A 15,506-nucleotide genomic window follows, 5' to 3' on the forward strand; every position below is an offset into this window, starting at 1 on the left:
GCTGCTACCCCGAGGGAGGGGTGGGTGTTGGGGGGTTGGGGGGTTGGGGGGGGGGTTGCGATCCGCTGATGAGAGTTGTGGTACATAGGTATCCGTGCTATTTCTCGACAGCTGGCTTTGCCGACGCAAACGTGGTCCATGATCGATCCGTATGTCAAGTAGCAAGGGATCTAATCGTGACGAGTTACAGCTCAAGACAAGGAACAAATGTTATCTGATTAATCAACGACGATCAAGGACCCTGACATGCAGACCCACCTTGCTGTTGAGAGGAGGAAGACGGGAAGGGAAGGGGGGGAAGGGGTTTCAGCCAAGGGAAAAACAACGGGAACGGCAAAAAAAAATCTAGCCAGGCAGCCTGGCTCCAGTACTACTCTATCCAGTACTACTCTCTCCAGTACTACTCTCTCCAGTACTACTCTCTCCAGTACTACTCTCTCCAGTACTGCTTAGGAAACCAACCCTGGACTGAGTGACGACTCCCGCAGGAACGCAAGTTGATGACGCTGATGATGAGCAGTCCATGACCCTGAAAGGCCGATATTCAGCGGAAATGGGTCACCTGGAATCGAGGCCCCGGCTGGTCTGGTGGGTTTACGAGCCAACGAGCACCCCGTCCCGGATTCCTGGAACCTGGGCGGATTCTGTTCCGGTCGTGACGATTGGCTTGTCAACGCCAGCCCCTGGCCAAGTGGGTGGCGAATCCGGCTGTCTGGATTCTGGTCCACGATGCCAGCGCTTCCACGGACCACCACCATGGATATGGAATTATTATAGGTGGTGAGGGGAGGGACTTTGGAGGAAAGCTCATCATCTGACGACGGGCCGCACGGAAAGACGGGGCAAAAGGGTAGTCACTCGAACGAGCGGGACTTCTGAGAGCGCCAGGTGGTGGACTTGCCGTGAGTTCTCCTTGCATACTTGTTATTTGACCAAGTCTGCAGCCTGCATCATCAGTTTCAAGCCGACAAGAAGCCGACAAGCAGCCGACAAGCAGCCGACAAGCAGCCCACAATCAAGGAGCCCAGGTCTTGCCCAACGACGTACATATCCAACGCGATGCGATCTCTGCGTCCCTGAGAGGAGGGAGTTTTCCCCCTCTGGTTTCCGTCCATACCCATGGCTACTGCAGTTGTCGCAGCAGCAGCAGCAGCAGCAGCAACAGCAAATACCTTGTCAAAAACAAGGGGACATGCATGGCTTGTTGTCCAGACACTTCAACAAGTTGCAACCACAAAAGCATAGCCGGGGGGGGGGGGGGGGGGGGGGGAGGCGGCGGCAGGAGGGGTTGGCCGTGGAAAGGACCCGAGTCGGGCCCAGCGCGGGCAGGGGGGGTGTTTGTGTTGTTTGTGTTTGTGCGAAGTACGGATACGAAGTACGGAAATATGGTAACTGACAACCGAGCAGGCAACAGATTTGGCAAAGGGGATGGGGATGGGATGGGGATTGCTGGACGATGGCAAACCTTTGGCGCAGCAGACCAATCAGCGACAGAGATGATCCCATATCACCAGGGGCTCAAGTGCCCGTCAGAGACATGCAAGTCTGGAGCGTCTGGAGCGTCTGGAGCTCACCTCACCGTAGCACTTCAGAAACATGCGTTTCGACTTCGGCCTATACCTGATGGGCCACATGGCTGGGCCAGGAAGTTGGTCATGGTCATCGACTCAACATGGGCGACAGAGATGAACCTACATACCTACCTACCTAGCCGGTCCATTCTTGCTTTATTGTTCAGCAGTTGGGCGGACGGACGGCTCACTCACCCTCGCAAGGGAACAGGGGTTGCCAACATTGTGGCTCGCTGATGATGTTGCCCAAAAAGAAAAGAAAAAAAAAAAAAAAACTGGGCAACCCATCAACCCATGACGGAAAGGAGTCGTCGACAAGACCAAAAGGGTGCAAGGTGGCGTGTTGAAAGCCCATTTCGGGGCCAGGAAAATGCACGACACCACACCAAAATCCCTTCCCCTTGCGCCCCCCCCCCCCCCCCCCACCCACCTCCTCCCCCCAGCCAGCCCCTGCTCTGCCTTTGGGGTGGCAAGGCAAAAACAAGGGAGAATTAGAGGATGCCCCTTCTCGTGCCCACTTTCTCCCGCGCTCAACGCAACATTTTGCCATGGAGAACTTGGCGACGTTGAGGGGTGGCCGATATCAAAAGCGGGGCCAATCTGTATTTGTCCAAAACTCCAGACTCGGATAGCATCATACGGAGTTGCGCATTACGAAGTAGGACTCGGTATGCTTCGGACAGTTTCCTAACCGAGTCGAGCTAACAGCTTAGCTCGCCTCATCAATGACGCCAAGGTTTTCGGAGACGGGATACTTTGCTGTCATGCCATCCTTGCCGCTTTCCTGCTGCACAGACCCCCACGACTCTACTCGGCAAGCCTGCCTTTACTTTTGCACTAGTAGATGAACAAGGCAGAGGCAGAGGCAGACATGACAGGATCGTCTCTTCAACAACTGCGGCATGCGGCTGCGGCCGAGACCTACCCGTGTTCTTTTGGGATTGTCATTTTGCCATCCGGGGACGACAGAGCTTGCGAGGTGCCCCATGAACAAGTTGAGTGTCGACACTATGACGACTTGGACAGGCTCGCGTTTGGCAGAAGTTCTGCCATTCCATTCCATTCCATTCCATGCTGGCATTTTCTCTTGCTCAGACGAGCTTAAATGGCAAGGGTTGAGCACCACATGCGGACCAACAACTTTTTACGGATCGCATGCTGTTTCTCGTGTTTCTCGAATCTGGGCAAAGCAGCTGCTGAACCCAGTCCGTACCTTTGCCTGAGCCCCCCCCCCCCCCCTGACCACGATGCTGGTTGCGCGTGACGTGACGAGACCTGACGTGACGCACACGGCACAGCAGGGGAAGCGGCCCGCTGGCGAGATGGTCTCGGTTTCCATGCTGGAACTTGGGAACACTCACTCCCTCTCCTGCCTGGCAAAAATGCCCTGGGCAGACAATTTCACGTGGAAGACGAGGCCCCTGGTTGCGTCTGATTGCGCCCTCTTTTTTTTTTTTTTTTTTTTTTTTTTTTTTTGGGGGGGGGGGGTGTTTTCTCCCCTATCCTGCCAAAGAACCCTGCATGTCTCCATCATGATATATCTTCATCCCGGCCGGCCCCACAAGTATGCTCTCCGTTACATAGCCGCTCCGGAGTCTGGGAGTCTGAGTCTGGACCTTGGTCCGTCGTATAAGAAATGGTGAAGCTTTCAACCGCATCATCACGTTCAAGTATGTTTTGGCTCAGGCGGTAGGCGGTAGAAGGTAGACGGTAGACGGTAGACGGTAGACGGTAGACGGTAGACGGTAGACGGTAGACGGTAGACGGTAGGCGGTAGACTGTAATGGTTGGCAGGCCCAGTGCTGCTGATGCATGCTGCTCCGTGCTTCATCGCATCTCCTGGTTGGAACCAAACTCCAGCACGGACTGGTGGGAGCTTTCCGAATTGCGTTTGGCGTTTGGGACCTTGTAGTCTTCCGCCTATGCTCTTGTTTGACAGGCAGGGTAGTTGCTCACGGACCGACCAAGCACAGTTGCAACCCAGCATACATACTCTTGTTGCTGATGACATTGCTCATCCGACATTTCCGCTGTCTGGGCCTCGGATTTCTTTCTTCCGTCTTTTCCCTCGGCAGGGTTGGGTGACAAGACAAGTTGCCACAGAATCAACTTTGTCGTGTCGACTCGCTAGCGGCAAGCGCCGGGTTTGTCGTGCAATCATTTCGTGTCGTGTGTCTTTGCTGACGGGGTGCGTCACCCTGGAACCAGACCCGAAGGCTCTGCCATCAGCTAGATTAGATGCGGTAACCAGGTAGATGCTGCTTGTTTGGTGTCGGCTTGACGTTGACTCCCGGCCGATGCGTCTGTCGTGACTCGTGCGTGTATGGTTCCATGGCTTCAATGTCGCTCAATTCCGAGTCGCGACAAGTGGTCTGTCTGTCTGTCTGTCTGTCCGTCTGTCTGTCTCGCTGGCCTGCCTGCCTACAGTACCTTGGGTACCTACCTGGCAGGCATGGTTTGAACATGTCTGATCTGCTAATGCACGGCGCCAGTTCTCGCTAGCGCCGGATTGGCTCCTGCTGCCTTGCCCTTTCCTCGTCATGCTCCCGCGCCTTCTGCATTGGGTGGTTGCGTCGAGACTTGGGACGGGAAAGTGCTGCCCGCATGAACCATGGAGGAAACCAGCCCGGCAACGGAGTAACGTGTGGATCCACGTGCATACGGTTGCTTGCTCCAGAGGGGCTCTGGTGACCCGACCCAGTCCGTACGATACTGAAAGGTTAGATGCGAGGAACCTGCCCAAGGTACCTACCTACCTGACAGGAGGTAGGTTTGCAGGATGGACTCTTCCGGTACCAACTTCATAATTCAACTCAATTACGGGTTTTCCTTTCCCTTGCCCTTCTTGCCAGGCCATGCATGCCGACTAGGGGTCTCTTTTTTTTCCTTTTTTTCCTTTTTTTTTTTTTTTTTTTTTTTTTTTTTTGTTTGCTGATTGGCAATCAATCAAATCTGGGTCCAAAGCTCCTTGTGCGGTAGGGGCATCCCGTGTCTCTCGTAAGTGTCAGCAGTCAGTCTGTAGACGAGACCTGTCAGATATGGGCTGGACTTGAGAACTCGAGATTCCCTGGAGCTGCAGCAGCAAGCAAGGTACGTCGGCCCACCTGCAACCATTCATTCAGGCGTTGCGTGACCATTACCGTCCGCAGAGTTGACTAATCGGACAGAAAGGCAGCCGTGGAAGCGGCCGACGCAGGCAGGCTTTCCAACGGGGGACATCCAATCCAATCTTACTTGCCCTTGCTTGCCCACCCTTGTCGAGCCTCTGCAGCATCCTGCAGCCTGCATCCTGCATTCGCACATCTCGATCGGTTTTCGGTTTTGCTCGAAGCTGAAGGGCGGCGAGGAGACACCGTATCCGTAGATCGGCACAACCCAAACTGTTCGACTTGGCGTGGCCACACCAGACGTAGGAACTGCAAACACTCGGGGGACAGGCCCCCCGTCGGCCAGGTTCGTGCCCAGCATTGGCAATGGCAAGGTCATGGATGGCAGACCTTGAAGCCGATGGCTTTCGGGACGGGGCGCATCCACAAGAAGCCCGAACCGATCCGAACCCACCCTTCCCTCTTCATAGGCGCCAAGTCGAGTCGAGCCCAGGGCATGGTGCAGCTGTGTTTCCGTACGGAGTATGTATGTACATGTCGGGGGAATCGACGGATTGGTTTGATTCCCAAGTTCCAACAGTGCAGCTCGGCCGGAACCTGGCGAATCAGGTGAACCAGGCCTGGCTTTCTCCCCTTTGGTTTTTTTTTTTATTATTTTTTTTTATTTACTTTGCCAGCCAGTCGGTAGTTGACGTTTTGAAAAAAAAAAAAAAAAAAAAAAAAAAAAAAAAGGCCTCAGAGAAGTCAAGACTGCATGCGAAGTACGGAGTACTTGCTGTGCTCGTCTTCCCCCCTCAGAAGCGGCAACGGGGAACGGTCCCCGTCTTTGCATCATCTAGGTTCCATGCAGTGCCCGTTTATTCGACATGGCGCTGCTCAAGGTCTTGAGGTCGGGTTTACAATTACCTTGTTGGCATGATGTCTCAGTCCAAGTGAGGACTGTAAAGCGGGAACGTGGAAAAAGTTTGATGGTTGCTTCATGGGGGGGAAATAAAAAATAAAAAAAAATAAAACCGCCACGCTATGCGAAGTTGCCCAAATGGCCCTCCAACTGGTCTTGGAGAAAATTCACCGCAGCAAGGAATATTTGACATTTTCGTACACCAGAAACGTCACCCACGTAGCCGGCATGACCCTCACCACGCCCGGCACCAAGCCGCGGTAGAAGCCCACGACGCCTTCCTCCCTCCATATCCTCGCCACGACTCCCGCGACGCCCCTGCCGAACCTCTCGTCGGCATGGTAATTCTGCATCCTGCTGCGGAGCACCTGGTACGGATACGTGACTGCGCCGGCAACCAGCTTGGCAGCGCTTGAAATCACCACGGTGGCTTCGTTTGTCATTTTGACGGCGGCGTCACCCGCCGCGCCCGCGCCCTCGCCCTCGCCCTCCCTTGCCCTCTTCCTGCCGTTGAGATAGACCCTCTTGCAGGGCTCGTAGACGGCAAACTGCACCGCGCCGTGAGAGACGCCCAGCAGGGACACGGCGAGGCCGCGGTACAAGCCCCTTGGGCCTTCGGTCCGGAGAATGGCACGAGCGCCAGCCAGCATGGAAGGGTAGGCACCCGCGGAGCCTCTGTCGGAGGAGAGCATGCGCGTCTTGAGCACCCATACGGGGTTGGTCAGCGCCGAGGTGGACGCGCCTGCCGCTGCGCTCGCGACGAAGTAGTCGGAGGGGGAGGGACGCTCACGGCCGCGGCGGCGGGCGACTAGGCGCTCGAAGCGGGATTTGAAGAAGAAGAAGGATGCCCACGAGGTGGCGTTCCCGACGAGGTTGGGCGCGAGCCCGCGGTACAGGGACAATAGGACGGGCCGGTTGTTGGAGGCGAGGGAGCGGAGGATGGCGACGGTGGTGGGGGGCGGCGAGGCTGATCCGGCGCTCCTGTGTACTGTTTTTTTTTATTTTTTATTTTTTTATTTTTTCATAGGTGAGCAGGCGTCATGTTACAGAGAGCAGGGCAAAGGAAGGTGGGTGGGAGAGGAGAATGGGAGGACGTGCTTTGCATTCTGGTCTTGACGATGTCGAGAGGATGCACGACGAGCGTGGAGACGATGCCGGCGCTCAACCCGGCGACGGACTCGACGGCGGCGGGGGGAAGACGCCCATGGCGGCGGTCCGGTACATAGGACGCGTCAGAGCTTGGAGGGGGGGGGGGGCAGGGCGAGCCGAAGTCCTGCGCATTGTCGGGGGGCCGGGACAAGGCACCAGCCATGACATGAATGAGGTGGGTTGCCTTGCCTGGTGAGGAAGGTGTGAGGAATAATAAGAGAGGTTTGTTTGTCGTTTGTTGGTCTGCTGTAGGGTGGGGAGCTTTTTTTTTTTTTTTTTTTGGCTGCAACGGAGCAACGTCAGTGGTGGGGGGCTGGGGGGGGGGGGGAAGGGTCAAGCAAGGACAGACATTGTCGTGGCTGCATCATGACAAGGCAGTCATCAGGAGGTGAATGAAAACGAAAGATCGGGACCGGATTGTACAAGAAAATGGTCTTATTACACGGCGAAGCGACTCGCCCGATGCTTATGCTACTACTCTTATGGCGTCCTCGTCCGTCATCCCCGACATTGACAGCTCGATGGACCACACCACACGCATCGCAAGCGCTTGAAGCCCCCTTTTCGTCTCTCCCCCCCCCTCCTAAAAACGATATCACAAGTCTAGTAAAAAAAGAAGCGAAGCAGCTGCCTGCTGCCTAGGAGAGAGGAGAGAGGAGGCTGCGTCCGCACCAGTCAGCACCAGGACGTTTTCTCACCACCGTGGGGCCATCCCAGACGTACCGGATGAGGGAAGGACGAGGGTCGCTGCGGGTGTAGCCTGCGTCGTGGTGCGTGCGTTAATACATGACCGTCCGTCCCGTCCGGGCTCGCTCATTTTTTCCATTTCCTTTTTTTTGTTGTTTTGGCGTACCGAGGTAGAGAATCAGCGGCAGATAGCCGCTGGGACAGAAAAGTCAGCACCACGTTTATTTTCTGCTTCCATCCCTGGGCAATGTGATGGCCGGGCGAAATCGGGGGGAGGGGAGAGAGAGAGGCTTACTAGTGGATGGCGACGCGGGAAACATCAATGAGCTTGGCGATGCGCTCCTGCGGCAGCAGCGTCAGTTGGGGCGGTCTGGCGCACCTCGGGGCTGGCAGCGCGGCAGGGCAGACCTTGGACTCTTCAGACAGGGCAAACATGTTGACCGGGGGATGCCTCTCTTTTTTTTTTCCTTTTTCCTTTCTTCTCTTTTCGACGCTCGAGCGGTGGATGGCGTGAGGCGGAAGCGGCGCTGCAAAAGGGTGCGGTGCGGGTAAAAGATGAATTGAATGAAAGAAAGCAGAAGCATCTGGGCAGTTGCAAGTACGCAAGTACATACAGTAGCAACCGGCAGCCACGGCCGGGACCGGACCAACCATTGCCCGTCGCCGACGTCTGCTCTCCCCGCCAGCCAAAAAGCTATTACAGACAAAAGACAGCAGCTTCACTTCACGCACACCAAGAATCTACAAAAAGGCAAAGGCAAAGGCAAAGCAAAGCAAAGCAACGCATCGTCGACACCACAACGCGCACCCTCGTCCGACGGCCCCGTCTCGTCCGGCGTTCCCCCCCTCCATCCTCCCAAGATGGCGCAAAACCGGCACTGGTACAATCCCCTCCGTTCATGCATGTTCTTGTCCCGACAAGCCATATCAAGCTGAAACCCAATCGCGCCTCGCAGGGAGCAGGACAAGGAAGCCACCATCTACATTGGCAACATCGACGAGCGGGCCTCCCCCGCCACCGTGTACGAAATCATGCTGCAGATGGGCCCCATCCACAACATCCACATGCCGCGCGACCGCGTGACCCAGAACCACCAGGGCTTCGGCTTCGTCGAGTTCCGCACGCCCTCGGACGCCGAGTACGCGGCCAACGTGATGAACGGCGTCAAGCTGTTCGGCAAGTCGCTGCGCGTCAACAAGGCGTCGGCCGACAAGGCCAAGGGCGCCGACATTGGCGCCGAGCTCTTCGTCGGCAACCTCGACGCCGTCGTCGACGAGAAGCTGCTGTACGACACCTTCTCCCGCTTCGGGCCGCTGCTGAGCCTGCCCAAGGTGGCCCGCGACGACGCCGGCAACAGCAAGGGCTTCGGCTTCGTCAGCTTCGCCGACTTTGAGAGCAGCGACGCCGCCGTGGCCAACCTGGACGGCCAGTACGTCCTCAGCAAGGAGGTCAGCGTGCAGTACGCCTTCAAGAAGGACGGCAAGGGCGAGCGGCACGGCGACGAGGCCGAGCGCGAGCTGGCCAAGCAGGCCAAGAAGAGGAACATTGTGCCCGAGGCGCAGGCCCTGCCGGCCTTTCTCCAGCAGGCGCAGCAGCAGCAGCAGAAGACGCAGACGCAGCAGACGCAACAGACGCAGCAGACGCAGAAGACGCAGACGCAGACGACGACGTCGACGCCGACGCCGACGCCGACGCAGCAACAAGCGGCTCCGCAGCTGCCGCAGCCGCAGCCGCAGCAGCATCATCATCATCATCACCCTCATCCTCATCACCCCCATCCTTATCCGCACCCTCACCATCATCGTCAGCAGCAGCAACCGCAGCCGCAGCCGCAACCGCACCACCCGCTGGCATCACAGCTCCACCACCCCCAACAGCACCTGGGAGCCCCGCCCGCGCCAGCCGGCTTTGAACCTCCATCCGTGCCGGGCATGCCTGGCGTCCCCGGCGTCCCCGGCGTCCCTCCTCCCATGGATCACCACATCCCACCCCCGCCCGCCGGATTCGTACCTCCTCACCGTGGTCTGTCGCCCTACAACGCAGCTCCCCACGGCGCTGTTCCTCCCGCCCCGGGCCGCGGCCCCGTGCCTCTCCCTCCTCCGCCATCCGGCCTACCCGCTCGGCCGCCCCAAAGCCAAAACTACACCAACCCTGCAGACTTCCATCCCGGCGCTTTCCGTCCTCCGTCTGCCTCTCCAAATCCCCCGGGATACCCGGTCGCACCACCTCCGGGACTGCCTTCCGCGCCGCCAGGAGTCTCCGGAGGCCCCGGTGCCCCCGCTCCGCCCCCGGGGTTCATGCCTCCCCCTGGATTCCAACCGCCTCCTGGCTTTGCACCAAGATGATTGGGTCTGGCGGGGACACCAAAACGTCAAACCACGCGGTGTTGTCTGGCTTTTGGAGAACGGTATTTCTTTCGTTGTATGTTAGCGCTCTACATAGCATCAGGACGGGGGAATCTAGACGAGAATGACGGCTGTCTTCTTCTTCTTCTTCTCCTCCTCCTCCTCCTCTAAACAAGATGAATGGGGACGCAAAAGAAGAAAAAAAGGGCTCAAACATGGAGGCGGAGAAGATGAAAAGAGAAAGCACACACGCAAAAAAAACAAAAAAAAAAGGAAAGAAAACAAAATATATACACCGCGATGTGCATCAAGTGCATTGTATAATGAACAAAATACCGACTTGTCCCATTCATGATTCTCGTCGTCTCAAAAGTTTCCGTTTCTTGGAACCGCGCAAACAAGGCCTCGCTTGACTCTCCATGAATTGGTACTTTAGCAAACCAGCGCCCAAGCAATACTGTTTATCCCGCCCATTGTTACCAAACAAAATTCACGTTTCCCGGCCTCTTTCCGCCATGCAGATTGTGCAAACAAAACTAAAGACAACGGTTGAAGTGGAACCAAAGAAGCAGTGGAAGCCAAGGGGTGGGAACCTGTAGACCGACGACGCCTCGATCCCTGACTGTTGATTCCACAAAAAAAAAAAAAAAAAAAAAAAAAAAACGTCGCAACGTGCGCACCAAGAGAAACCTGCACTCCAAGTAAAGGCAAAAATGCTCGACTCGCACACGCACGCGAAAGCGCGCACCAAGAAAGGCCCGAAATCCAAGCTGCCGTCCTCACAAACTCCCAGAAAATGCATCCCCAGCCTCCCGGGTGGCCTTTTGCCACTCCTTGCTAGATTCTTCTCGCTGGCCTTGAACTTCGTACGACTGCGCGAGCATGCCGTCTGCCACGCTCTGCCATAGCATGTTGCCGCTTCGCTGCGCTTGCTTGGATGCCGCGCGGGCGCTCTTGAGTGCCTGCTCTCCGATGACGTTTTCGAAAAACCGGCTGCGCATGATGCACAGCGTCACGGCCGCCCCGAGGATGTTGTTGGTCACCTTGGAGCCAGACATTGCGGCTTGGATGTGCTGCTTTTGCTGGTTGAGTTGCTGGGGGGGGTCCGTCTCCAGCGCAGCGATTCCGTTGTGCCATGCTGTCCGAAGATCAATGTTCCAGTGGTCTGCGCAAAACGGCTGCAGCTGCTCGATGAGATCCTGCGTCTGCTGATCATTCCGACAGCTGGGATGCTGCATGATCCAAAGGCGACTAAGCCCCGCCAGGAGGGCTATTTCTCGCTGCCCGGCTCTGACCCCGCTTGATGACTGGGGAATGTCGAATTGCGGGCTGAGGAAGACGTCTAGTGCCCCTTGTAGGTTGCCCGTCCCTTGGTTGTAGACGCCAGTGAGATATGATGAGAGAAGAGCAACGGCGGGTTGCGTTGCCGACGTAAGGAGAGACTCGAGTCTCGTCATGAACTGCTTCACTCTGTTCCATTGGCAGTGACTCGCTGCTAGAAGACCGAGCAGCACACATAAATACGCTTGCGCATCTGTCCGCCATAACCGTTGTCGAATAGCTGTGGATAGTGACACCGATGGTCCGTAGGTAATTCCTGCTGTCAAACCGTCCCCTATAATGGGTTAGAAGGGAAGGGGAAAAGGGGGGAAAAGACAAGGCAAAGAAGGGGAAAAAAAAAGTAAGATTGCCGTAATCAGCACCATCGAACGGGGTGTTCTCAGGTTCCGTAGGCCAGCAACTCACAAGTATCAAGAATCCTAACACCTTCTAGCCAGAATTCGGTGGATCGCCGACCTTGCGAAGAGGGCTTATGCATGCTTGCTAAGCCGCTCAACGTAAGCCTGTACATGTGTCAGGTCAGTTTTGGCCCTTGTCAATCTCCTCCCATTGCGCGAAGGGAGTGGAGAACCTGGGGGGGAAAAAGAGCGAGGGAGAGGGAGAAGAAAATAAACCAACACAAGAGATCTCAGTTCCACCTTCGTCATGAATGACATGACTATAAAATCAAACTCCCCTTCCCCCTCGACACCTCCTCGGAGTATGGCAGATGTTTCATCGCTGATGAGTCTGACACCGTATGGTTGCCTCTTGATCGGGATGTGGAAATCAGATTGGACGTTATTCCATCCTTCGCATTCATCGAGTCTTGTTTGCAGCAGTCGTAGCTTTTGACCAGTGGTATCAGGGCTCGAATGATACAGGCCTGCGGCAAAGTCCAGTATGAGAATCAAGATATCCAGCTGCACAATCTTGACGGTAGGATCAAACTGGAACTTGGCTGCTTGAGCAATGCACGAGTTGACTCTTTCAATGCTGCTATCCTTTGAGGTTTTCAGCAGCGTGAGGCCCTCCAGGACAGATGCGAGCACTCTCATAGCATTGTCGCCTCTGGTGTTAGCAACATGATACACTGCCCTAATGTTCTCCAATGCAGCAGCGTCCGACGCGTTACCCATGGCCATGTAGAATGTCGACTTCAACAAACGAAAGGCGTAATACCACGGCACGTGTTTGAACCTGTACAGGGGTCGGTCAGCCAACTGTCTCCAAAGGCAAGGCTGGCCGTGCTATTCGAAATAGCAGTGTTTGAAACCTACGCTTCGCAATCGGAGATGTGTCCATCGACGGCCTTCAAAGCTGCCTTGTGGTTGCGCTGAAACAAGACCTTGAGCATCAGATACTGCATGCAGTACTTCATGTCTACCAGGCGATGCTGCGATCAACTTGTTAGCAAACGGACAGCCGTCAGCGCCCAGGGTCCAAGCGGTCTTTTATTTACCTTGTCACACAGGGTGATGCCTTTGCCAAGTGCCATCTCTGCTTCCATCAAGTTCTCCGTCTCTTCCTGTAACACGGCGGCGTACCTCAATCGTAACCGAGCCTCTTCCCTAGGGGCAAGCTTACTGTTCTGCATAGCTGCCTCCAAGCATGATAAGCTCGTCGCGATCAATCTCTGATACTCGTCGACTTGAGAAGCATCGAGAGACATGGCTACGTCATGCACCGATTTGCGAGCTTTTTCTAGGCACTCTTCGGCAATGGCAACCATGATGGGGATCGTGTTCGTAGGTCGAGATTTTGGAGCGGGCGATTTCTTGGAAAAGGCTGGAGACCTTGTCGAGAGAGCCGGTGAGTTGGTCACGGATGACTGTGGACTTGACTTTATGTGGGACAATGGTTCGGACTTGGCGTCCTGTTTTGGCTCCTTCTTCACTTCCTGCTTTGGCGTCGGTGGTTTGGGAATGCTCCCTACGGCGGTGGGGTGCGGCGCAGAAGATGCTTGCATCTCGATACTTGAATTCGGTGGATTCATTGTGTTCGGGGGGCGCGCAGGCTCTGCAGACAGCCCCTGAATGGGCAAATCAGCCATGGGCAATCGCGGTAGAGGTGGAGGTGGAGGGGCGTTGAATATGTCTTGAGGGTTTACAAAGTTGATAGGCTCTTGTATAGGTGGTTGTGGTTGTGGCGGTGGCTCGGGCATCGGCATCGGCATCGGCACCGGCATTTCTACTGCAGGGTTCGACGCTTGTTCGTTTTCGGGTTCGGGGACGAACTCGAGTACGGGTGGTTGTTGCTCTCCTGTCATCGTAGGTTCGGGTACCGGTTGAAGCACGTGGCCATGCGCGCCGGGACGTGACTGTTGCTTTTCTTGCACCGTTGGTTCGGCATCGTCATCGGCATCGGCATCGTCATCGTCATCGTCATCGTCATCGTCATCAGGATCCGGTGCTTGTTCTGGGAGAGGTTGCGGCGGTAAAGGTGTAGTCGGGGCAGGCAGTTTGTGATACGGAGGATGCCGGTGTTGAGGCTGCTGGTGCGGTTGTGGTGACTGCGCATGGTTCTGCGGACGAAACGGCGCTTGCGGTGGAGGCGGTGAATGATAATGTTGCGGCAAGTGTTGTTGTTGTTGTTGTTGTATGGGCGACTGCATGGCTTGAATTCCCGCTGGCGATTGCAGCGACTGCTTCCGCTGCACCTGCGCCTGCACCTGCGCCTGCGATGGCAGCAACGGCGATTTCCTGGGCTGTGGTGACGGAGATGGCTGATGATGTATTTGCGGCGACGTCATGTGCTGCTGCGCGCCCTGGTGCTGTTGATACATCCTCTGCATCATCGGATCCGGCACCGGCACCGGCACCGGCACCGGCTGCTGCTGCGCGTGCTGCGGGTGTTGCCCGTGCATGATACCCTGGATGCCCTGGGAATGCTGGGCCTGTTGTTGTGTCATGATGCTTTGCCTCGGAGACGGGTGCCCAGGGTATTGCTGATGGGGTTGCTGCCACATGGACAGTTGATGTGCTGGAGCTTGCCGCTGCGCATACTGATCCAAACTGTGGAGTTGAGCACCGCTCGCGCCGCCTACGAAAGGCGACACCGGCTGAGGTTGCTGCTGCTGGCGCGCCATCTGCATACGCAGGTACTCCTGTTGCCTCGCGGCATATTGATTCTGCTGTTGTGGATGAAATTGACCTTGCTGTTGCTGGGCGTAGTACTGGTCATTCATGCCGTTGGTAAACAAGCCGTGGTGATCTTGCATCTGCATCTGCTGCTGCATCTGCTGCATCTGATCCATATGGTCCTGCTGCTGCTGCTGCTGCTGCTGCTGCGACGGCGACGGCGACGGTGGTTGCTGGTGCTGGTGCTGGTGCTGGTGCTGGTGCTGGTGCTGGTGCTGGTGCTGGTGCTGGAACTGTCCTTCCTGGTAGCCTGGTTCACCGCCATACAAATGATTGTGATCCTGCCACCGCCGCTGCTGCTGGTCCGGAAAGCCCGGCTGCCCCGTAGGCAACGCGCCTCGGTATGTCATATCTGCCGTATCTGCATCAGAATGCCGGGCCTAGCTCGATCGATTAAGCTGCGACGGACGTGGATGCAAGAGGACTGGGCGTTCTGTGGCCCCTCCGGGAGGGGTTTGGGCGACGCGGGAGGAGGGTGCCGACTAAATTCGCGCCTGGTATTCGAGCAACGCTTGGCGACGGCAACGAACGATAGCATTCCGGGATGGAAACCCGTCGTTTGCGGACTGAGGCTTGGATCGAGGCCAGGATCTGCCCACAGCCGTCGAGCACGATCTGGGTCGCGTTCTATAGAGCTGGAGACTGGGTCGAGGAGGAGGACAGACGACGACAAGGTCGAGCCCGATGACTCGCGTATCGCGGAGGCTGCCTGGCGGAAGCGAACAATACCAGAAAGCAAGGGCTAGCGAGAGAAGCCGTCATGCGCGCTGACTGACAACAGGCGAAAGCAATTTCGCGTGCTGGGTCTCGCGGGGAAGAATGGGACGACGTTGGGATGGGCGGGTTCCAGATCGTTGGAGCCTTGGAGGTTGTACTCCGGACCATCCCGACAGGGTTTAGCTGCATTGCGAGTACGGGCGGGAGTGGAGCTGGTACTGTATGTACGTACTGCCTGGCACTCACTGCACCAGTGCACGGGTGCTGAGGTGCTAGAGTCTAGTGCTCCGTCTAGTGCTCCGTCTAGTGCTCCGTCTAGTGCTCCGTCTGGTGCTCCGTCTGGTGCTCCGTGCTCCCTACCTACTCTACGGAGTACTGTACTCCCTATGTACATACGACTCCGTCCTTCTTCGCCCAATGCACCTGCACCCTCCACTTTTTTGTCTTCAAAACTTCAAATGGCTTTCGTCATGAGACTCAAACTACAGAGTACAACTACGGCTAGTGCCGAGTCCTCGGTCCTGAATCCTGTCACGACGACTTATCCGCACCCCAAGCAGCTAGACGC

At 56.4% G+C, this 15,506-nt stretch overlaps 3 protein-coding genes across 3 annotated transcripts; 1 reads left to right on the top strand and 2 right to left on the bottom strand.

Moving 5' to 3' along the window:
* Positions 1–5,746: 5,746 nt before the first annotated feature.
* On the bottom strand, positions 5,747–6,891 carry UV8b_02733 (uncharacterized protein; the record flags this gene model as incomplete). The annotated part of the gene is made up of 2 exons (XM_043140231.1): positions 5,747–6,567; positions 6,678–6,891. The coding sequence occupies 2 exons, from the start codon at positions 6,889–6,891 to the stop codon at positions 5,747–5,749; spliced, it is 1,035 nt and encodes a 344-aa protein (XP_042996165.1).
* A 1,385-nt stretch (positions 6,892–8,276) lies between these two features.
* UV8b_02734 (uncharacterized protein) lies at positions 8,277–9,761 on the top strand (the record flags this gene model as incomplete). The annotated part of the gene is made up of 2 exons (XM_043140232.1): positions 8,277–8,296; positions 8,372–9,761. The coding sequence occupies 2 exons, from the start codon at positions 8,277–8,279 to the stop codon at positions 9,759–9,761; spliced, it is 1,410 nt and encodes a 469-aa protein (XP_042996166.1).
* A 779-nt stretch (positions 9,762–10,540) lies between these two features.
* On the bottom strand, positions 10,541–14,571 carry UV8b_02735 (uncharacterized protein; the record flags this gene model as incomplete). Its single annotated transcript, XM_043140233.1, has 5 exons — positions 10,541–11,376; positions 11,508–11,605; positions 11,721–12,281; positions 12,362–12,477; positions 12,544–14,571. The coding sequence occupies 5 exons, from the start codon at positions 14,569–14,571 to the stop codon at positions 10,541–10,543; spliced, it is 3,639 nt and encodes a 1,212-aa protein (XP_042996167.1).
* Between the last annotated feature and the right edge of the window lie 935 nt (positions 14,572–15,506).

Source organism: Ustilaginoidea virens, chromosome 2 (assembly GCF_000687475.1).
Source record: "Ustilaginoidea virens chromosome 2, complete sequence".
NCBI lineage: Eukaryota > Fungi > Ascomycota > Sordariomycetes > Hypocreales > Clavicipitaceae > Ustilaginoidea > Ustilaginoidea virens.